Raw genomic sequence first — 24961 nt, 5'->3', positions numbered from 1 at the left:
GCTGAGAAGCCTTTACGTAGGAGTGCCCTGAGGGAACTTCAAGGCCACGACGATAAAGTGTTCTACGTGCAATGACGGGACCAAATCATATGTCAGATAGCTGTGTTCCTCCTTATTTCGTACGCCATTGATAACTGGAACACGTGACCTCGTCTTTGGTAGAGCAAAAGCCTGCTTGCTTGCCACCACCCTTTAGTTCAGTGACCTTCGCCCGTAGTCAGCAAGAGTGAATGACTCACCAGATACTTGTTGTCTGTGAGGCTACACAAGAATAGATATTTCGTTAGTGGCTGTAAGTATTGTTTCATCTGCAGTTATATCAGTTAACATTTCAATAGTTTCCTAATGGTTACGTTAGTGATAAACATGTAAATTAGTTCTCGAGAGTGAACGTTTTATCTATTTGAACGGGGGATTTTTATACAGCCTGCATGTATTATTTTTTCCTGAAACAAGAAGAAATTCGAAGACGCAAAAAGAGTTGTGTAAGAGTAGTTAACAAAAGGAAAAAAGAAGAAAACGAAAATGTAAATGCTGAAATAAATTATGGTAGAGATCGAGTGAATAACATTTTGTCATGGGGCCTCCTCGATGGCGTAGTGATAACGTCGTCGCCTTGTAATCAGTGGATCCCGGGTTTGATACACGGTTGATGCACATAGTGGTTAGTATCCCACTTTAAACTGAAGGTCGAGTCCAGATTAGCATATCTGTGCACCAAACCAAAACTAAGAAAGAAATTATCACAGTGTAAGAAAATTTCATGTTCAACCAGATACGAAACAAAAGGGAATAATATATTGCAGATTGGAGTTCACATCTGTAGCATCTAACCAGCACAATTATGAATCGCAACATATCGTATCAGATCCATTTTTATTATACATGTATGATAATATAAGGGAAGTAGAGGAAAGAGAAAACCAAGCGAAACACGGACTCCTTCTCCAGAATTTCAAATCTCGTTACGTAAGGTTCTAGGTTGGAGTCCCGAACAGGCATGACTTTCTTGTTCTTGCCCTTTTATCTGCTTCATTTCATCATAATTCATCGTTATGGTTTACCTGCAGGGGAAGAATAATGACAATAATTGCCAATACAAAGCCAATGACAAACAGAACAACTCGATTACGGAGGTGCCAAGAAGAAACGAGACTTGACAGTTTCTCCGTCTCTCGGTTTGTCGAATTGAAAATTGCTCTCCCGTTCTCGGTCTCGATTAGTTAAATATAGAACTCGAAAATGTATGTGAATGAATATACATGTATTTTATATATTCCGGTTTTGTAGGAGATTTCGTGAGAGATGAAGTAAGTACTCTTCCATCGTATTTATTTTTATATTTTTTATTCCCTGTTCGATGATCGCGACGATAAGGACGAGTGACCATTACATGAAATTGATGACGAAATAATCAAACACCCCCGACAAGGGCGGTACTCAAACCCGGGAACTTTGGCGACGATATCGAATGTCAATCACTTAATGAGCTTGACCACCGAGCCTGCTTAATGTTGTTTCTGTCAGGTAATTCGTAATAACTGTCAATATCCCACATTCACTATCATTTGCTTCATAATTTATCTTATTGTTGTGTTTAACCTGAATTCAAAGAATTAGTTGAAAGGCAAAAATGCAAGATTGAATGTCTCTGATGTTACTTCGTGCCGAATAGTATGACGTGGTATTATGATATGAATTTATTGATCATATAATATGCCTATTCATTCCATTGATTGATCCCAATTGAGCACACAAAATATGCTATAATGTCCACTCCATGGAGGAGTGGTTAGCACAGCGCGCTACGATGCCATGGGTCCCTGGTTAGAATCTCGACTTGGGCGTGGGTGTCCTTGGTAAGTGTCCCTTCATCAATTTCATCACAGCATCACTCATCTTCATCGTCGCTATTTGCCAAAAGTGAAAGAATAGCAAATCTAAATAACAAACATCCAATCAAATCGAACATCTCTACCGATTTAATTCTATACGGTACCGAAATTCCCACTTTATTACTGCATCTTAAGTCATTTTACAGCATCTCAATTGTTTTCCGATTCGAAAACATTTGGAATGTTGTTTTGTGCAGTTGATTGTGCATTGTTTCGTTGTTTGGATTGTTTAATTAACGTCGCATTAATTAGTTTTAGACCAATCGTGACGGGGAAGCAAGAGCACAAAGGAAGCGAAAAAGACAAGGAAGAGACCACGGCTTTCTTTAAAGATAGCATCCCGTGAATACAACTCAAGTGACTGCAGAATATTATGAATAAAATTTATTTCGCTTTTTCCTTTTATTTCTATTTCAGTTATTTTACTTCACTTTTCTTCTACGACTCGCGTTACTCGTGTCGGTGAGGAAGAATTAAAAACTCGTGAAATGGACGATGGTACAAAAAAATATATGCCTCTCCCACGGTTCGAAACTGTCAGTACAAAATATTGTCTTATTTTTAAAATTTACGGGCAAATATGGTTTGTCACGTAGCAATTTTCGCTTATCTCTTTCTCAAGGGGTTCCATTGCCTCTCTGATGTCGTAGTGGTAACGTCTTCGCCATGTAATGAAAGGCTTCCGAATTCAATACCAAATAGAGAGGCATTTGGTTCGGATCCCATTTTAATCTGTAGGTCCAGTGCATGAACTGGACTTAAACAATTAACGTGTGGCATGTGGTCTGTGATGAGAACCATCATTTCAGCGAACCTTCTTGACAATGACTCTAATATCACTTGAAAGAATAGTATTTCCTTACGAGTAGCTTCGTCAAGAAACCAGTTCCTGAAATTTTCTTCTGGAGGCATCGTAGCACCCAGCTGTTTGTTGTGGCTGGGGCACGAGTCATGTGACTCATGCTATCAAAGCTCAATCCTTCCCGAGAACTCAGAATCACCAGGCAAACTTAAGCGAATATTTTGTTATTTGGGTTGCATAAACAACAGGCTTAAGACGTTACGAAATTCTACGTCCCGTGGCCCAGGTATTTCTTTCTAAGACTGTACATCATATGCTTCTCCCAGAGTCTGGCCTCCCAAAGCAAAAGCTCAAACTCCGCCCATGTAGAGAAAAGCTTGTATATGTAGACATGCTGCCTTTTATTTGAAACATTTTCGCTGGTGAAGTAAAAATAAGATTTGAACTTAATTTTACTTTCATTTCCTGCAAACATATTGCTTTCAATTAGATTACCCTCTCCCAGAGACTCACGTTTGCAGATTATACTAGATTTTACCATTATGCCACGGTGCTAGGTGCCAACAAAGATCAAACTGTGCTAGTTCTAGTAGCATTTTGCTGGGGTTGGCATCACTGATTGAGGAAACCCTCGAAGTTTCCTCGCTGGATTCTGCCCCTTTTCCACTCCCCACCAATCTGTTTGAAGTGATACAAGCGAGGTTCCTCAGGCGGGACTGCAAAGCGTGTGTGTATCCACTGTCTTTGGTCTGCGGCTGGAGCGATAGACAGCAGTCAAATCTTGGCAGTAGCTAATTGTACGTATATTGAGCTCATAATTTTATAATGCGCATTATCATTAAACTCGTAAAAAGAAGAGAATTGGAAGCAAGTGTAAATGAACTGTAGGAAGTTCCTCACTTCTTACGTGGAGGAATCGCCCCTGCTGAGTCCAACCAAACTCGCCACGTGGTCGATTTTTCCATCGCAAGGGGGGCCTCCCTGATGGCGCAGTGGTAGCGTCGTCGCCTTGTAATCAAGGGGTTCAGGGTTCGATTCCCAGTGGAGGCACATAGTGGTTTGGATTCCACTTTAAACTGTAGGTCCAGTCCCTTACTGTGCATAAACTGGACTTAAGACCAACTCAATCAATCAATCCATCCATCGCAAGGGGGTAGCTTTTAAAATTGTTACAGCAGTTATGAAGCAAAATTGTGATGTGTATGGTTCATCAATGTTATGATATTTCGGATAATACCTATATCGAGCTATTACACATCCTAAATAGAATAAGGCCGTGTCCGAAAGGTGCAAGACCGTAATTGAAGCGAGCATCCTCCGAGTATGGTCTTGCAGTGCGGTCTTCAAGTCGCGGCCTTTAAGTGTTGTCTTTCGAATTGCACTTTGGCTGCAGCGCCAAATACGATCAGGAGATAAAACTGAATACTCGTTGTTTTCCTCGCCATTTAAACACTTGTTTTTAACAATAGAAATCACATAGCATTTTCAAATACTCGTACACATACATTTCCACACAATAGAAGAACTGAAACCAACAACTTGACGTATATTTAACCTGTTCTGCTTGCTTTCTACCTCCGTGATTTTAAACAAATGGACAACGAGTGTGGAAACCACGTGACATAGTCACCAACCATCTGTACTGCACGCTGTGTACTTGCGTCCTTCTGTTCTTGGCGCTTTCGAACTGTACTAGGTGACGTCCCTTCAGCCAAGACCATACTTCAAGTCTGCACTTTGTACCTTTCGGACAGAGCCTTAGTTAGCCCAAATCTTTGGCAGCCATCCAGTGCTGCACCCCCCCTCCCCATCATAAATTCTGTTGTCGCCACTGGTAGCACGTGTAATAGAGCTAAACCCACGTGGGGAGGTGTGTGTCATCTTCCATACAAGTGATTTTGAGGACACTCACGTGCATGAAGCGTGTCATGTTTCACGGCAATGATACAATGATGAAGAAGGTGATGTGTATAATAGAGCAAGGTTCGATCAACTTCTTCGTGGAGAAGTAGATGGGTAAGTCGTCACGTGTACCATACCCAATAGAAAATCTCACATGTGAGGATATGAATTATACAGGTACTTCATTTGTTTTCCCATCCAATAATATTTTTTATTTTGTTCGTGTAAGTAGTTTCTGTATACTTAATTACATATCTTTGTTCTCATTTGCAGAGAGTCGGCAAGGTGACCATCACGGAGCTTCGAAAACGCAAAATGACCGGGGAGGAAATGCGTCTCCTCATGTGGGGAAGATCTTCAATCTCAACTCCCGTCAAAGTACGCCACACGTAAGTATCCACATACGCATGCTTTATTTCTGTAACTCTTCCTATCGCTTTCTCTCTCTCTATTTTTGTAACTTTTTCTACCTGTATTTATCTAGTTCCTCTTTATTACTTTATTTCTCTAACTCTTACTATAGCTTTCTTTCTCTCTATATTTCTGTAATACTTTCTCCCTGTATTTATCTAGTTCTTCCTTATCCTTTTATTTCTCTGTTCCTTTCGCTTTCTTTCTCTATTTCTATAATACTTTCTCCCTGTATTTATCTAGTTCTTGTTTATCCTTTTATTTCTCTAACTTGTCCTATCGCTTTCTTTTTCTTTCTATTTCTGTAACTCTTTCTCCCTGTATTATCTAGCATTTCTCCTCTATTTCCTTAGCTCTTTCTTTCTCTAACTCTTCGTATCGCATTCTTTATTTCTGTCCCCCGTCACATTCAGAGACTGAACCTCTCTGACAGAGAGAGATAGAGAGACTGTTTGAAATTGTTGCTCTCCGATGAATGAATCTGAAAATTTCCCTCTGGCAACGCTCTTGCTGCTTGAGTCGTAATGGCACATACTCTGGAATGAAAGTCCAAGTAATTTCACATGTTCAGTTTTTCCCTAAACATTTTCCCTATGCGCTTAGTGTTTTGTTTTCCAATTCCAGTCCTCGAACGGACGTCCTGGGGGAAGTGGACCCCTTGGCTGGAGGACTCACGATGGCCTTGGACCAGCTGGCCTTCGCAGACGTCGAGGCGACGAACACTGGCAGAGCGTCCGATGACCCGGATACAGGTGATTCTGTTCATTACTCAATAAACTAGAATATCACATGATTTGTATATTTAGTATTTTTAAAGGTAAATCCATCATTCCATATCTATTGGTTTGTTGGTCTATCAGACTGTAAGAAAGATATTTTGTAGAGGGATTTGAGACTAGTATCTATATTGTATGATTCGAAATTCTCAGAACAGCCTGAAAACCTACAGCTTTAGTAATAAACAATAGTAACACTAAATGATAAGACTTACAAAATACATAGAAATTATCGTACACCAATAATATTCAACATACAATGCAAATAACAAAATGTAGAGTAAATAGGATATTAATGAAAAAGCTGATAGAATATGCAATCGGTAAAATCTTGAAATAGAGTTAATTTTAGAGTAACACTACATATTTTCAAGATAATCTACATAATTATCAGTTAGGGGTTTCCAGGACATATTTTTGTTAATTCAGATGAGACTGTTATACATTTGTGTTTTCTTCAGAATTCAACTGTAGAAAAAAAAAACTCCGAGGAATCCAATTTACCAACAAAATCATTAAAAATTTTAATAAAATCTAAGTAACTTATAGTTTCTTTGTGTGCTTAGAATAACTTGGTTGGTATCATTTAATTTGAAATAAATAAAAGTTGCAGTGATTGTGAAGCCACGAAAAATACTTATCTTGTTACATAAGATAATTTTAAAGTGTGAAAGAACTAATATTTTATAAGAGCTGTAATTATGATTTTTACACATTCTGTACATAAATTTTAGCCATAGTCTTAATAAGACTAGAGCATAATTCACAAAAGATAATTGAAATGGTTCTCAACGGATGTTACATTTTTTCTTTTAGTAGAATAAATTTTAAACTGCACCCTTACCTTAAATTGTGAAACTGAACTCACAACGCAAGCTTAATAACTACGTTCATTACTTTGGCATTGACAATGTTTGTAGAAGCTTTTCAGACATGGATGATGTAATGTAACACATTACACGTGTAATCAATTCAGAAAGGTTCCTTTATAAAATCATTTGGTTTGAAAATGCACTGAAAATATTATCAGGTAATACATATGGGTGAATTGTTCGCAGGTTGAAAATGTATTGACGATATAACCGGGTACTATATTGGTGAATATTTTCAGGTTGGAAATTTATTAAAGCTAGGTACTATATGGGTAAATTTTTTACAGGTCGAAGATCTGGAGGACTTGCGAATGCCCTCAACCAACTTGCTTTCACCAATGACTTAAACCTGTCCATTTCTGCAGACGTGGATATTGGCGACGGTAAGGCAGTAGCAAATATCGAACTGGATCATAAGGACCCTCTCAGGCAGCTTGTTATAGCTTCTGGGTTGGAAGCCTCCACAGCAGCTGCTCTGGCTGCAGCGGCGGCTGCTACCGAGGCTTTCCACGACGACGCTTCTTCTGATGCTTTATCTCGAAGGCAGTTCTCTATAGCGAGCAGCACAGGGCGTCCGCACATCTTGGTCCAGTCCGAGAATAAGGAGATTATCCATGTAAGTATAGAGCCGAGTGATAGTGACGGATTGGACTCTAGCGGACCTCTTCTGGGGAAGTCTTCACGGTTGAGAAGAGCCAGATCGGCACGGTTGAAGCAGTGCGTTGATGCTCCGACTAGGCAGGATACGAGTTCGAGTCCCGGCTCGTCTCCTCCCCAGTCACCTTCCAAAGAAACAGAGGACGAGGCAGGCGTTGTTAATGGAGGCTTCGTCCCGGACCAGGGCCTGCAATCGGATGAACCCAGTTCGGACACCAGCACGGGAATGGACCGCGTGACGGAGGAGGACGACCGGGACGACAGTGTGCAGAGTGACCCGGTCGAATCTTCCGACAAGGAGGTTCCGGAGCCCCAACCCGAACCCCCGCGTAAACAAAGTCGTGTGCGCCCCAAGACTGCCAGGGTGAACAAAGTGGCGCCCAGCATGGGCTCGACGCGGAGAAGTGGTTCCGCAAGACTTAGCAGCATAAGACAGGAGAACGGTGCTGGACCTCCACAAGACATATCACTACGCGATATACCTAACGGGAAGCATAGGAGACTGAGGCCCCTCACGGGGAAACGAACCGAAGACAACGGACCTGACGTTTTAGATCCTTGGAGCACGAAGAGTATCACTAACATGAACAAGATTTTAGCCTGGGACGGAAAGGAAGAAGACGACGACTTGTGATAATCGGTAACTACTCTGTGAGTTTCGCTTTTTAAACGTTCAGGAAAATGATAGCAATTGAATTTAAATTTCAACACAAGGTATGAGTGAGATGGTTTTTTATTCTCATTTTTGTAATTGCTTAAATGTTTAACGTTAGCTATTTATATGTTATTTCTGAATATTTGTAAGATATTAATCTACAAACCAAATCTTCTTTTGTACTTAAACTAACCGTAACATAGGTAACTTAGGCACCTTACAATTTCAAATAATGAAAGACAAAATGCTTCTGTGTATGTGCGGTTTGATTATTACCATATCTGAATATACTGCAGCGTATATTATTTTTGCTGACATTTGCTAATAGCAAGATACATGCTTCCTATAGAATATTTTAAGCTGATAGTGTAAATAAAGTTCGTTATAAATAAAACAGTTGAATAGAAAAATTACATTTTATAAAAGTTAGGTTTATAGAAATTATTGTCACTTTCAATTAGGTTCTATTGTAGTAGATAAAAACATTTAACTTGAGTACAAATCATAAACGAACAGAAGAAAGAGTAAGATTTTTGTCACAAGTGTGTTTCGGGTACAATTTTGAATAAAATTTTTGAAAGTTTGTTTACGTTCATTGAAGTATTATAATCACAGATATGAATCGCTTTTAATTTATGTGTTGAAACTGATTCATTTTTTTTAAATCTTTTCCACAGGCATGTATGATTTTTCAGTTCGAACAAATTCTCAATCTCTTTTTATTAATATCATGCTATGTCTTTTTAGTATTTATCTCAAGTTTTAAGCGTTCATATTCGTTGAAATGGTGCTACAACTGAACTATAAAAAGCTGTTTATTTTTCAATTCTGCAGTGATATTTATTGTAAAAAATTTGCTAAAAGAAATGTTGTCTGCGCCAATACAATTCCTAGCTTTGAGTAATGTTAAAATTGTTAATTGTTTATAATTATTGTTATGATACTCTGTTACAGGTAAACTTCCAAAGTTTAAGATGAAGGAAGTACAGTTTCAATACAATATTTTCCATTGTTTGTTGAACCTATTTTTAAATATTTTGAAGAATGTTTTGAGTCTGTTTTAAATATATGCATAAGACCGCACATTTTAATATCGAGATATCGACTTCTTTTCCCCATCAATTATTGTACAATAGTATAAACTAGGCCTAAGAATACTATGTATTCTCTTTTACTGTTGAATTTAAAAGATTATTAACTTTAATTGTTTTTGAGAAAGGAATAAATCTGTTTATAACTTACAATTATGTTGCATTACTTTCTGTTTCAAGCAAATGAATTTGTAGTGAGCATTTTAGACATTAAATTTAGCAGATACCCCAACTTACAGCAGTGAGGGACTCTAGTAAATAACATATAGTGGCGCCGCCACTGGAGGTAAGTCGAAATAGCAGTTGCAAGAAAGAAAACTTGAAAGGTCATAATGATCTAGGCTTATGTGTACTACAGTGTTATCTCGCAGACCTTGTGACTCGTATCCAGATATTAAGGAACTTTCAATTGTCTATTTTCTAACTTTCAAGAAATATGATACGTTCTAAATTAATGTTTTAGAAATGTAAATATAATCATTTTTTTCAAATGACAATTCATAATTTTCAACATAGCATAGGGACGAAAGAGGTGTGAATTTTGAACTAACTGACACGGAAATTACGATTTCACTAGCTCAGTACTTCTATTAGTGTGTTACAGTTGACTTTTAATATGTGTAACAGAGAAGGTTCTTGGTGCCCGGAAACCGCTAGAACTAACCCTTTAGCCATAATGTCTTAATGCATTTGTTTTCCTTCGTAATTAATTTAATTAATCTCTGCGACATGCGCAGAGTAAATAAGTAGGGTAAAAGCGTAGTGTTTGAACTTGTAAGGTGGATATGAAGGATGAAGACATCCTGCAAACGGTAATTCTTTTTTAAAAAGGATATTGTTGACTTACGAACCATCTCTCTGGTACTTCAATAATGAACAATTAGCTCTTGCAACAATGTTTTTCTTTCTTCTTTCGTGGGTCAACAGTTTTAAAATCTCCACTGCTGCACAATTGAATGTAATTCTTGGACATTTTCTTGTGGAGCAGTTCAAGGAAGTTATTTCCTGGCCGTGTTTTTCGATGATTTAATTTACGTTAAAGTATGATAACCCCACTCAAGTCCCACCCTCCATTGGCGTAATGAAAATTCATGCAACATTGTAATATTCAAAGTTTATTGTTAATGTTGTGATAAGTCTAGAATTAAGCAGATTAATATTTTGTGTTTTTCTCATTTTAGGTCTATTATCTGTCGCAATGGGATGTCAATGTACATATTTGCGTCATATATGAACAAAATATGGTGAAGCAAACAATGCACTAACTTTTTGTCATATATGGCGGAATGTACAACGAGCGTTATAATTGTATGTGTGTGTGTTTGTGTGTGAGGGAGGGAGAGAGAGATGGAGAGAGACCAACGTCAATTCGGTAATGCGTCTGACTGCTTACGGGAAACAAGGGTTCGATCATTGGAGTGGGTACTTTTAGCTACAAATATTTTCGTCAATGCCTTTAGAAACGCAAAGAAAACGACAAATTAGAATCGGATATATTCAGTTCGCACATTAAGGTTAAAATTAGGAAATTTTGATAAAAATATTCAATTTTTCAATTATCCCCATGTATAGTGAATTATTGTAAGTTTTCTATCACAAATCTTCTATTTGACTTTATATAAAACAAATATTAACAAAAAATGCATATGAAATATGAGTTACATAATCTATTTATCACATTTAATTCTTAAATTGTGTCTAAAATGTAGGACAAATTAGAAAATTACAATATTTCTTATACCAAAAACCCATATGTTAAGGCCTTTACTCTACGGTAAAATGTTTTACAGACTATTACCTGTATTTCAATGTGTGAAAGGTCATGAACAATTGTGCAGCTCTTCTCCTGTTTCATTGATTAGAAATGACCCAAAACTCACCACGAGAAGGCTGCAATTCGAGTTCAACTCACGCCCTTATCGACCTTACTGAGAGCGTGCATAAATTATTTATCCTCTGGGAAGACAAATTGCATCGTTTGATTGATTGATTTGGTGTTTTAAGTCCACTTTCTGCACAGTGGGATCCGAACCACTTGTGCCTCCACCGGGTATCGAACCCGGGACGCCTTGACTACAAGGAGACGACGTTACCACTGCGCCATCGGGGCAAATTACCAAATTGCACCTTAAAATGTGGGTCTTCTCCCGATTACCCTATGTGAGCATTAAGTGGACTTAAAACAAACTTTGATTTTGCAAACCGCACGCGTTTGTATGGAGATACAGCCCCCTCAACCTCCAACAGATACGCCAGTTCCCAAATCGCCGGACCACACGCCGCCAAGCGTTCCAATTTCACAATTCCGGAGAACAATATTGTGTCTAGCGCCAGCCGCTGCCTGAAATCAAGATCTTCCTAATCTTCCCCTCTCTGTGCACCCTCCCCATCCCGAAATCCCCTTCTGGTTCCATCTGCCGCTTTGGGGATCTTGACTAAGAGCCCCAGTAACTTAATAAGCTTGATTCGCTGACAGCCCAGCTACAGAGTCAACAGGCGACATGTCAAACCGCGAAAAACAAACGAATTTCCCTGCTTTGGTTTCTGTCGAATCACATTAACCTTCGTGGCACCTCTCCAGTGCTCCAGACGATATCCTGTTATGTTAAAAAAGAGAGGATTATAACACAAGTCTTCTAAAAAGGATTAGGAAGGGCTGGAAACAGGTTTTAAAAACCGCAGAATACAAATAGTTTGCGTCCACCATATTGTATCTGCTACTCGTGAGTCCAGTGTTGCCAGCCATTTGTATTAAACTGTAAACATTTTTTATACAACGTTTCCATGTCATCACCGGGGGTGTACAGTCAATGGCAAAGATAATTGTAGCCAAATTGTCCACCGCTATTTTCATTACTTTTTTATTCTACATCCTGCGTTGTTTTAAGGAATGAAACTATGTTGGTTCGAAGCAGGCATTGTTCTCTGCTTACTGACGTCATTATTTCAATTCATTGTCATCACATTGTGGAATTTAGACCGAATGAAAATGGTGGTGGACAATTCGCCTACTGTTTCTTTTGCTGTTGGGTGTACAGTGGGATCCATGAGTATTACCGTGTAAATTGTCCATGACTATTTTCATTAATTTTTCTCTTGCATCCTGTGTGTTTTTAAGAGATGGATTTTTATGTATGATGGTGCAGAAGTTGTTAACATTTTATTTGAGTTTTCTTTTAAATCTTGAAGTTCTTATTGGTTCAAATAAAGTGCACGAACGTGGTGATGGACAATTTACACGGTAATACTCGTGGATCGCACTCATGTCGCACAATTTCTGCCTGATCTAAGTGCTCTTTGAAAACATCACCAAGTTTTGCAACACTTTCCATAACTGTTAGAATTTACAATTTACAGCTACAGCTATATACAACACAAAGGTCAAAGGATTAAGTTAATAATATCGTATGACAACAAGTCTGAAGACCGATTTGCTGATACAATAAAGTGTTGCAATTTTTTTGCAAATTTTTAAAAAAAATACAGGTACAGTGGGATCCATGAGTATTACCGTGCAAATTGTCCACGACTATTTTCATTAATTTTTCACTTTGATCCTGTGTGTTTTAAAGCGATGTATTTTTATGCATGCTGGTGCAGAAGTTGTCAACGGCTTGTTTTCAGTTTTCTTTTCATTCTTGAAGCTGTTATTGAGTCAAATAAAGTGCACGAACATGGTGATGGACAATTTGCACGGTAATACTCATGGATCCCACTGTACATTGCACAAGAAAATATAAATGTGGCCACATTAATTGAAGAGTTGGAAACGCCTCTCTGTGTTTCTGGTGAGCCTGTAAGTTTACGCTGGTTAATAAGAAAAACACTCTCATGCCTAGCCCAATTCACGGGTAAGTAAGAATAAACAGTATGGTAAAGGTAAAATAAACGAAAAGAGACACTAGGATAGGTCTCTTGCGTTGAGAAAGAGTAGCTTCGACGTTCTGGCTCTGTCTGAATCAATTTGTATCTCGGAAACTTTTAGAACTTTAACTTTAGTGAAATGCATAGGAGTGCACATAAGCAAGAGCGAGTCAATTTATGTTGGTCACATTGTAATTACGTTAGCGATTCTAACCCCAGAGTTGGTCCTACGTAGCTTTTAATATCAAACATTATTATTTTGACTTTCAATTTCACTGTTTTAATAGCATCACATCTCTCTTTCTATCGTAATTCCTAGTGTGGTACTTGGATTTCAGTAAATTTCGATATTGTTAAATGTTTTCTCCTTAGCATGACACGTCATATTTATGGAATTATACATAGGCCTAATATAAGTTGAAACTAAAAAAAAAAACCTTAATGTGTATAATTTGTGCGTTTGAGACGTTGACTAGAGCCACCTATCGAATCTTTCCAAAACTATTGCTCCGACTTGATAGGAAGTTCCAATTAGGAACTCGCCGCAACTATTTACATTTATCTCCTCAATACATTTTTTCTTTCTCTTTAACCATGTTATGTAGTCTAAAAATAGCCACAACGAATTTCTGATTCGATATAGAAGGAAATCTTCCTCATTCTATTTAGAGCAGTGGTTCCCAAACTGGGCGCCGCGAAATGTTCAAATATATTCAATCAATGATATGATTGTTCAAAACATGTGCTTATTTGGTACTTTTTACACATAAAATGTTTCTGAATTTGAAATGTGTGTTTATTTTTTAACTTTAGACACACTAACTGAGCTTTGCAAGTGTTAGATAGGCACAGATAAAGATATATATAATCTTATATATCTTTATCTGTGAGATAGGCCTACATTCTGATTTGGGCGCCGCAAAAAAATCGTGAAACACTAAGGATGCCGTGAAACGAAAAAGTTTGGGAACCCCTCATTTAGCGTAATTATTGGATATTAGTATTCAGTAATATTTATGATTCAATTAATCGATTTACCTGCCATCTGGCGGAACGTTCAAAATGAAGGAATTACGCTGGTTGATCTTATGGTGGAATTGAACTTCATCGGTGGAAATACACGAGCCTGCAACACTGCTGGAGATTGCTGAACTGAAATGTGCAAGAGGTTTGCTAAAGCAAATAAACATCGGGAACCAAGCAACCAGTTCGTCAAAAGGAAAGATATACAGGAGTTAAAGTTTGGTAGAATTGAACCTCAAAGGCAGAAGCTAATGGAAGGAATATTTTGTTAGACGCTCGGCAGGGCGGCCAACTGTCATCAAACGATTTCTCGAGATCTACTTGGTGACAGATGTTTCTTCCTTGGACTCTGGCCTGGTTCGAAATACATTGGAAACAGAGAACTTCTCAGACAATGGAAACTATAAATGCGACTGTGGAATGTAGAGTTCTTTTATTTTTATCATCATTATTGGCTCGCCCAAACAGAAGCTTCGAGATAGCTATGGTGTTCATTTGTCTATCAATTTCTTCAACACAACCCTTCCATTCATGCCTTCCTTGTTCTTTGTTCGTCACATGAATAACAATGCTCTGAGAATCAGATCAAGACTATGTAAAAATACTAGCAGTGGGAGGGACGTTCACGTAACAATCGTGATGTATATTTTGGCACTGATTCGCCCACGGACATTACCCCTTCCCTCCAGTAAGATTTGGATAACACTCCCTCCCAAATTGGAAATAAAGAGCGAACTGGTAATGACATAGTTCAGAGCTTAGTTGGCTAATGCATTAAATTAATTAATTAAATAATTCATTAAATTAACACCAGGGGTGTATGCAGTGTACAAACAACCGCAAAGGTTGGTTGCGACCTGACGGCGAAGTGGGTTAGAAACCCTGCGTGTTTCAGGGCAGCTTTGATAAGGTACCTGAATTATCTCGAGCTGAACCAGGAAATGGACGATCTTTAATCCTCAAGGCCATTCTGCAAAACGAATGCCACAAGAGGTTTCTGTTTGGATTTGCTGGGTGATGATAATTGTATATGTTCTTGTTTTCTGTTTTCGTTATTTTACGTTGCTTTGCTACCTCTGGAATTTGAATGACGAATAACGCGCTTCAAAGTCGAATATCTGGCCTTAGAACCTGGTTATGATCCCACCTTCACCTTACATATTTATTCTTTATCATCGCAATTAACGGAGAGCGGTTGAACAATTCCGTGAAATAACAAAAATATAATCTTCAGTATTGGCTTCTGAGTTTGAAGCATTGTTGTTTCGTCAATCAATAGCAACGATAGACCGTGAGAGTGAAATGAAATGATTCTTATTTTCTAAGAGAAGAACGATAGGAATTCCTTGTATTTTCGCAAAAAACGAATTTCCAGTCTGTGGTGAAAATGAACTCTATTTAGTGTCCGAAATATGTTTAAAATGAATTTATGTTAATCCGTGCAGATGTAACCTATTACGGAGGGCCTTCACGATGACGTAGTAATATCGTCAAGCCTGGCATCAAGGGGCCCTGGGTTCCATACCCGGTGGAGACATATAAAGGTTTGAATCCAACTTTATACTGTAGGCCCAGTTCCGATTAGCCTATCTGTGCCTAAAATGGACTTGAAACAAAAACCCAAACTAATTAAGAACATATTGTGATGAAATGCTGCCTATATCAAGAATGGTAACAACGAAAGTGATTTTGAAAAGCAACAATACGCAAAGCACCTCAAATACCCACTAGCTTACAACATGATACTACTCGTCACATAAGAATTTCTATTTGAGAGTTCAAATTCTGACATTTGCAGAAATTTGCAGCCTTCAAATTCATTGTTTCTCTCAATGAATACGTGCTTTCTTTGCTTTGCATTGCTCTGGTTCGCTCAGTCGCTATCCTTGTGTGAGCTTAGATTAAATGTGATAGAAGCTTATCGTCAATCCTTCACACAACTTGCTACAAGTTTGACATCTTAACAGAACTTCTATCGAACATCGCTCATGAAATATATCTTACCTATCAGCTCTTATCACCTTTTAATTTTCACATATATTTTTATTTTTGTTATTTAGCGTCGCTTTTCTGCCACTTTTGGGCAATCGCGACGATGAAGATGAGTGAACATACGTATGATAAATAGAACATCATAAAAAAGTAACACCAATGACCAGGCCGGTATTCGAACCTGGGACCCCTGACGTAAAATCGTCTAGGTCAATTTTCACATATAGAAACTTACACTTACACACCTCTTCCTTACATGGGTATTTCGTTTTACCTGCTGCACTTCTCTTATGGTGAATACTAGCCCCTCATTTCAGGTTTATCCCATGTTTATAGCTATTGTTTTGTAGTGAATGATAATCCTATTTAGCCTCGTGAATCTTATTCCGAAGAAAACCCTGTTAGAGGATTACGTGTGTAGTGTTATTCATAATATAGTCTGCTTTGGTCAGCATTTTTAATGTATTTAATGAACATTGCATTTTCATTTCGTGTTGAGCCTAGCTCAACAGAGATAGGTTAAAGAGATAGGTTTGGAAGTTAACAAAGAGAAAACTAAATATATGCTTACAGGCCGAAACCAAGTGTTAGGTAATAATCAAAATCTAATTATTGATAACAACTCGTTTGAACCAGTTTCCAAATTCAAATACTTAGGAGTAATATTAACAAATGAAAATGATATTAAAGAGGAAATAAAAAGTAGGCTTAATTCAGGAAATGCATGTTACTTCTCTCTTCATAAACTTTTGTCTTCTCGTTTAATATCTAAGAAACCAAAAGTTAAAATATACAAAACAGTAATTTTGCCTGTAGTATTATATGGGTGTGAAACTTGGTCCCTTACATTAAAAGAGGAACATAAATTGAGAGTATTTGAAAATAAGATCCTTAGGAAAATCTTTGGACCTAAAAGGGATGAGGAGACAGGTGAGTGGAGAAGGTTACATAATTTAGAACTACATAATTTGTATTCATGTCCAGATATTATTAGAATAATTAAATCAAGAAGGCTTAGGTGGGCAGGCCATGTGGCACGAATGGGAGAGGAAAGAGGAGTTTACAAGGTTCTTGTTGGGAAACCTGATGGTAAGAGACCTGTAGGAAGGCCAAGACGAAGATGGAGGGACAACGTTGAGATGGACCTAAAGGAAATCTGTAGGGATGGAAAAGAGTATATAGATCTTGCTCAAGATAGGGACAGATGGAAGGCCTGTGTTGCTGCAGCCATGAACCTTCGGGTTTAAGAAGGCTAGAGAGTTAGTTAGTTAGTTAGTTGAGCCACATTTTCGTCACCCAGATTTTGCATTTAAAAAATGTAGGTCAGGTATGTGTCAGTCATTGTGAATTCGAGTCGATTAAATTTTGCGTTGTTGCGAGATTGTCTAATTAGGATAAAATTTGGACATAATGAATGTAAGTAGAGACAATGCAACTTGTATATCAAAATTACCACGTTCAAATGATCTCCGAATGTAGTATTTTGCACGTGCCGGTCACCGTGGCAGAGTGGTTAGCACATCGCGCTACGACGTCATGGGTCCCGGGTTCGAATCCTGGCGTGGGCATGAATGTTTGTGAGTGTCCATTCATCAATTTCATCATATCATCACTCATTCATCCTCATCTTAGCAAATTAGCCAAAAGTGGCACAAGAAGCGAAGCAAAATAAAGCAATTCAATCAATCAATTCAAGAGTAGGTCATGATTGTATCTGGTATATGAACGAGATATGTTCCTCCTCTCAAACAATACGTGGCTTGTCCACCCGAAAGATGGGTGGATCAATGTCATTTATAAATTAATTGTCCGAAAGCAGGTATTAGGTATGAACAGAACAAACAATACTCCTGAGGAATTACAAATGTTATAAGCCAGTTCATATCCGGGAGTTATTGCCGGTCTTCCCCAACCTATCCGCTCTAGATTCCGGGTTCGAGTCTTGGTCTGGCAATTTCTTTTTTAAGTGTCCCTTCATCAATTCAATCTGATTATTATCAATCTTCATAGTTGTGATTAATTATAAAAGTGACATAAAAGCAAAGCAAAATAAGAACAAATAAAAATAATTGCAAAATGACAATGGCAGAACTACATTTGAAAAATAGAATGTGAGCAGATCATCTTGAAACAGGCATTTGGGGAGAACTGTGTAGACAGACAGCATGCTCCCGAAAGTTGCCAATCCACGTATACCATGACCTTCGATACTGGAGTTGTGCTTTTCAGAAAAGTTTGCTCGACGCTCCTCAAGCGTATTATCAAGAATGCCTCGGTGTTCACAGCATTGCCAACTTATTTTCCGTCGGGAAAATCTTTTTCCTCCTATTTAATTTGCCGTTGGCTGTACGAATTAACGGGAGGGATTTCCCCCCTCCTCACAAAATATTTTATCCTGTGGCATAACAATTAATTTTATTCCTGCCAGGCAGGCCCGTATCCAGGATTTTTTTGAGGAAGGGACCAGATGCATTGCTACCTCTATTTGTGCAAGGTACATAAATCTTAATATTAAACCACGGCTAATGTATCTTCAGGGTAGGGTTATTTTTTGAAAACTAAACCAGACAGGATGCCTTCCAATGGAGACGTTTAAACGATTATATTATCTCAACAAGGATACATGGATTTATATATTTACATAATTAGATACGTATTTCTCTGATTCTTATTTACATTCAAATGGTATGCTTCATGAATTTATTTCTTCTTTCTATTGCGTATAATCTTCTTTCGTATGTGCTTTCTTCTGGACTGCCTTCTTTGTGGGAATCTGGATTTCCTTCTGGACTCTTATGTAATCCCTGGAACGTGTATCCTTTATGCCGATTCCTCTGGTATTTTCATATCTAAGTTTTCCCTCTTCACTAAGTCCTTTTTTCACAAGCTGGTAACAGCTCACTTTTTCTTTATTCGCACCAAGTCCTAGAGGGTTACGAGTTCGCTTATTTCTACTCTCCTCCCTTGAGGCAACGAGTGGAACGCGCCAACACAAAATAAGTCCGACAAAGTGTGTACTTGGTGCTGGACGACTGAAACGCACATCCAAGTAGGTGCAACGGCTGGGACGCGCAACAAGAGGGAATATATAAAAATTTTCACCAATGGAAATGAAGTTAACAGATTCGAGATGACACGAACTTGTATGTTTTTTTTACTTCTTTAGATTTCTGATCTATTTGTATATGAGCATCAATTTAAATTATTAAATATTTACATTAATTTATTATTTCTATATCTTTTCTTCGTCTTCTTATAATGGATTACATTGTTGTTCATCTTTGCAAATTACTTTGCGCTTATTTACACTGCCATTCGCGTATCTCGGGTTAATCTTCAATCTTACACATCTTGTGCTGCCATCTCTACTGCATCTCGGCAAACAGTTTCCATGAGTTGGTCCCATTGGGTACATAACAGCATGTTTATACAATACACATACACACACAGTGGCGGCTATTTGGGGGGACCTGGGGGCAACTGCTCCCGACTTTTTTGCCACTTTTGCCCCTGTACTATGGCCTCTTAATACTTGTTTACCAAGAGAAAATAACTGTCCTTGCCCCCTTTTCCTATCCAGTTGTGGCACGCAATCAGCAATACTGGTCAGAAGTATTCGGATAGTTCTGAGTTTCGCAAATTAAAAATGATTTTAAATTTCCTTTATTTTCTTATACCAGAACCATTGAACAGCCACAATAATTCTATGTTTAGAAAATAATACCGGGTGTCCCAGAAGTCTTTCCCTGATTACAAACTTTATTCATATCCGCTATATGCAATGTAGAGATGTGAAAGTGGTGCCAAAATGTTGGAAAATTAACCAAGTTTATTTGTTGCAGGTTTCAGTAATGTGGCTGTAGTGTAGCAGTGTCAGTGCCAAGGAATCCGGAATTTATGCTCTTGACATCGGGTGGCATCTTTCCATACAATGTTTCTTGGACTTGACAGGATTTGGGAATGAAGATAAATACCATTTTTAAATACCAACTTATTGATGGCAGATATTCTAGACGAAAGAATTCTGTACATTTGAAAGTTCCTCTGCACTGTTGTTGGTGACCGGCTCTCGTGATACCAGAGGACATGCTGAGCTTTTTCCTGATTTGTGAACATTTCCGGTTTTCTGGGCACTGACACTGCTACACTACAGCCACGTTACTCAAACCTGCAACAAAAAAAAACTTGGTTAGTTTTCCAACTTTTTGGCACCACTTTCACATCTGTACATTGCATATGAATAAAGTTTGTAATCAGGGAAAGACTTCTGGGACGCCCTGTATATTTATAAATTATACTATACGCATTGGCAATTATTATTACAATAAAGAATTCTAAATGTGAGTTAACCCATAGCCCGCTACGAAGGATCGAAGCTGTCTATGGTTAACCACTAAAAAAGAAAGAGAGACGGACACTTTTACCTGGTAGCCAGTAGCGGCGATTTGGTGTCAAAACTTGGGGTCAAGGACAATTTACTTTCTCTTAGTAGACAAGTTTGAGCTTTTGTTTTGGGTCCACTTTTATGCACAGATAGACTGATTGGGACTGGACCGACAGTTTAAAGTGGTAGCCTAACCACTATATGTGCGTCCATCAAGTATGAATAGACAAGGCTAAGCAAGAAGAAAGGACAAAATTGAAATTTTTACAAGTTTGAAAAATGGTCGATGTTATTTTTGTAACATTTTATAGGTTCATTTAAAAAAATTGGCTCGAGGGGGCATGACCCCCATGGCCCCTCCCCTGGGTACGGACCTACTGCCAGGGATATTTTTATCCCCATTAAAGTAAATGGAATTGAAAATATATAGATTACCATTTCTACACTAAGGAACACACACAATTAAGAAATCATTCGTGTCCAGTCGTCAAAGATATGCAGCCGAAAAGTATGCACTATTACAGAAGGGCACCAATTTGGAACTTATCAACCTCTCCGAGCCAAGACAACAGCAGGCTGTTTTCCATAGTGAAGTGAAGTGTAAAGAATGTCAGAGTGTGTACATAGGAGAAACGAAAAAGAAGCTGAAAGACAGGTTGAAACAACATAGAGATGATGTACGATATGCGATATTTAAACGCACGAGAGAAACAGGACATGACATAGAGTGGGATGAGGCTAATCAGATAGGAAGGGAGAAGAGAATACTAGTGAGAAAATGGAAGGAAGCCAAGGAAATACAGAAGAAAGATGAAGAAGACACAATGAACTGGAATGGGGGACTGAAGATAAACAAAGAATGGAAGAAGGTGTTAGAAAGAGTGGAAAGGACAAGAGTGAAAGAAGGAAGAGGATTGAAGAAAGAAAGGAAAAAGACAGTGAGATAAAGAGTCGAACCACTTTCCAGATGAAAGGAAATGTTTAGCTAAATCGCCTGTCAGGTGAAAGTACAGTTGACAAGGAAGGCCACCTGCTGGAATGTTCCAGAAACAACTTTCTAATAATCTTGTGTCTGTAGGGCAGTGATTTTTGTGAATATATATATATCCTCCTGTTTTGTACCTTGTTTCATTTGTACTTGGTACAGAGTCTGAAGAAGACCTTGCTAGAAGGTTGAAACGTTACGTTTAGTTTATGTTCTAAAATAAAATAAATTTCTGCCTTGGTCAGCATATTGAGTTTTTCATATCATGGAAACAAGGCTTAATGGTGTTATAATTGAAATAGTGCTGATACTTTACATCTATTAAATGTCCACAAGAAGCTTGTAGGATTGATGGACTAAGTTTGAACTTGGAAATAGAAATTTGGTCAAGTGTTCCGTGACACTAGTTTGATAGCTCTCTGTGCCTGTAAAAGTTATCATAAGATTTATTGACCTAGGCTAGAAAAAAATATTTTAAGATATCTAGAACCGCAAGGCAATAATTTACTTTACTGACTGGTAACGTACAAATTTGTATACCCAAAAATCTACTTTTCGAGACGAAATCACAAATACCAGTCACCCCCCCCCCCAAATCAAAAAGCTTAAATCACACATTTGGTGTATGTAAAAACATACACAAAGAAGGGGGGGGCTGTTGCTTCTGACCTTTTTACCTTTGTACTTGAAAATCTGCATGAGAAGCGCACAGATCAACATTTGACCCTTTCTTAATTAAATCTTTCAATATATTCTGCTGGTAATTTTTCGTAGTATTTTTTAGACTTGTGCAACCATATATGTACACGCAACGGCGAAAGAAACAGTAGGTGAATTATCAACCATCATATTCATTCGGTTTGTATTACACAATGGAATGAAAATGAATTGAAATAATGCCGTCAGTAAGCAGAGAACAATGGCTGCTTCGAACCAACATAGTTTCATTCCTTATAACAACACAGGATGTAGAATTAAAAAAATAGTGGTGTACAACTTGCCTACCATTATCTTTGCCGTTGACTGTACATTTTTTGTAGTATGCTTCGATATTAAAGCGCAAAATGTGGCGAAATTCGTAAAAAAGAAAAAAAACTACAGAAATCGCGTAATATGCCAAATTAACATTCGCGAATTCATATGCAACAAAAACATAAGGATGAATCATTGCACGTACAGTGGGATCCATGAGTATTACCGGACAAATTGTCCATGACTATTTTCATTGATTTTTCTCTTGCATCCTATGTGTTTTTAAGCGATGGATTTTTATGTGTGCTGGTGCAGAAGTTGTCAACAACTTGCTTTGAGTTTTTTAAAATTCTTGACGTTCTTATTGAGTCAAATAAAGTGCACGAACATGGTGATGGACAATTTGCACGGTAATCCCACTGTACATAAAACACTTGCTTACAACAAAAAACAGTTCTAATTTGTTAAAAATTTGCAATAGAATAGGCCTCTATTTATTATTTATGAGTTCCACAAATAAACAAAGTTACTTATATACTTTTATATCAATCCTCAGAGTATTTATAGGTGACATCAAAATCCAAAGAATAGCTCTTGAAGTTAAAACACTACCACATCCAAATACACTTAAGTTCAAATTTATTCATTTGATTCTACATATATTTTAATAAGGTTTACACAATTACATGTGAAAGTATATAATATTTCTCTAACAGGCAAAATATAATTATATTGGTTTAAACTTTTATTGCAGACTTATAAAACTGCTCAAACACAAAGACTATTAATTGAGACAACTTCTAGTCACTTAGTAATTGAAACAATCTTCACTTTAGTGACATCTATCGGTGTTAACTGAAACTTGACAAGCTTTCTCAGAAATTAACACTTAGAAGCAAACTTCTCATCACTTTCTGATCATTCAACAACAGAAACGATTCTTTATTGGTTATATTGTTTTTCAAAAGGTCTCGTATTTTTAGTCGTCATTCATGTCCCTAGACAGACAACGAATCTACCTCTTACAAAGCATTTAGTGAAAAGCTTCAATATCGACAAAATCAATGTTGCCAACTACTGAAGTTAAATTTTCTCCAAAGATAGAACATCGCGATTCCGACTTGAACCAATGAAATTAAAGGGAAATGCCATTCGCTTCCATTTTTGTTGTGTGAGGATCTAGCATCACTGAACTACTCGATGAAAGTATATTTGCTGATAATAGTGCGTAATATCCGTAGGGTTGTTTAATCATGCTCTTCTCTCTGCATATAGTTTTATCGTGACGATGATCAATAGACACATAAATGAAAGCACAAATGCAATGAAACACATTATATTTGCTCTGACTCGAACATGAAACCTTTAGTAATAATTAGGGAAAGGATTTTAAAGTGCAAAATTATGGTCGGGAAAGAGAAAAAAAAGGTTCCGAAAATTTTTCCGAAAAGGTGAAAATAAAAGGTGCTGATAAATGTACTCAATGCTGTATTTTTCTGCTACTTCTGTATATAATGCGCGCGGACCTCATAGAGAACTGTGGTTGCGCGCGGACCGCAGAGAGAACTGTGTATATAATGCGCGGACCGCGTAGAAAACTGTGGTTCTGCCGAATAGGCTTTGTTGTAGTTTGTGTTTTCTCTCGCGGGTTTTGCTACATTATCTTGTGAACTATTGGAGCTGCAATGATTATATTATACCATTTTATAGCTCTTGTTCTGCTCTACGAAATGAGACTATAGGTTTTTATATAGCTAGCTGCTCAAGAAGAGTGAAAATAGTTTATTTTTCTGTCCATTTTTTTAACAAACTACGAAAGAGAAGGATATAAAAGGGTGCTGAACCATCAAAAAGGGATTAATAGGGAATATGTGTGCTAATCGCATGATAAGGTGCAACAAAGTGTGTTCATTTTACTTGATTTCATGTCCTAAAATACATATCTCAAACGATAGGTATGAAAACAGCTATATTTTTGGAAAGGCACTGCACCTTAAAATCCGTTCCCTATCTATAAGATCAAGGGGTCCCGGGTTCGATACCCGGTGGAGGCACATAGTGGTTCGGATCCCACTTTAAACTGTAGGCCCAGTCCCGACTAGCCTTACTGTGCATAAAGTGGACTTAAAACACCAAATCAATCAAAACCTATCTATATGAATGAACATCTAACGCGCTTTACGACATAGGTAGACCTCATTTTCCATCCTTACTTTTGGAGACAATATCATCGAGAAACCAGGAAGTTGGAAGATTCCATAACAGTGATTCTCAAATTTCGTGAAGCCACGAGGATGTAAATGGTGAGTGGAGAAGGTTACATAATTTAGAACTACATAATTTGTACTCATGTCCAGATATTATTAGAATAATTAAATCAAGAAGACTTAGGTGGGCAGACCATGTGGCACGAATGGGAGAGGAAAGAGGAGTTTACAGGATTCTTGTTGGGAAACCCGATGGTAAGAGACCTGTAGGAAGGCCAAGACGAAGATGGAGGGACAACGTTGAGATGGACCTAAAGGAAATCGGTAGGGATGGAAAGAGTATATAGATCTTGCTCAAGATAGGGACAGATGGAAGGCCTGTGTTGCTGCAGCCATGAACCTTCGGGTTTAAGAAGGCTAGAGAGTTAGTTAGTTACGAGGATGTAAATTATTTGTCTTAAAAGTCGATGCCT

At 37.9% G+C, this 24961-nt stretch overlaps 1 protein-coding gene across 2 annotated transcripts in view; it reads left to right on the top strand.

Moving 5' to 3' along the window:
• The window catches only part of iav (transient receptor potential cation channel subfamily V iav), a 208395-nt gene extending 199196 nt beyond the window's left edge, over positions 1-9199 (top strand). For both annotated transcript variants that reach the window (XM_083112163.1, XM_083112164.1), the window contains exons 14-16: positions 4873-4988; positions 5635-5762; positions 6946-9199. In XM_083112163.1, the coding sequence (XP_082968289.1) occupies positions 4873-4988; positions 5635-5762; positions 6946-7949 (1248 nt within the window). In that variant the 3' untranslated portion in view covers positions 7950-9199. The remainder of the gene's footprint in view (positions 1-4872; positions 4989-5634; positions 5763-6945) is intronic.
• Positions 9200-24961: the final 15762 nt, after the last annotated feature.

Source organism: Lepisma saccharinum, chromosome 26 (assembly GCF_977018435.1).
Source record: "Lepisma saccharinum chromosome 26, izLepSacc3.1, whole genome shotgun sequence".
In the NCBI taxonomy this organism is placed as follows: Eukaryota; Metazoa; Arthropoda; class Insecta; order Zygentoma; family Lepismatidae; genus Lepisma; species Lepisma saccharinum.
Note: the sequence above shows the minus strand (reverse complement) of the source record. Positions and strands in the feature narration are given on the sequence as shown.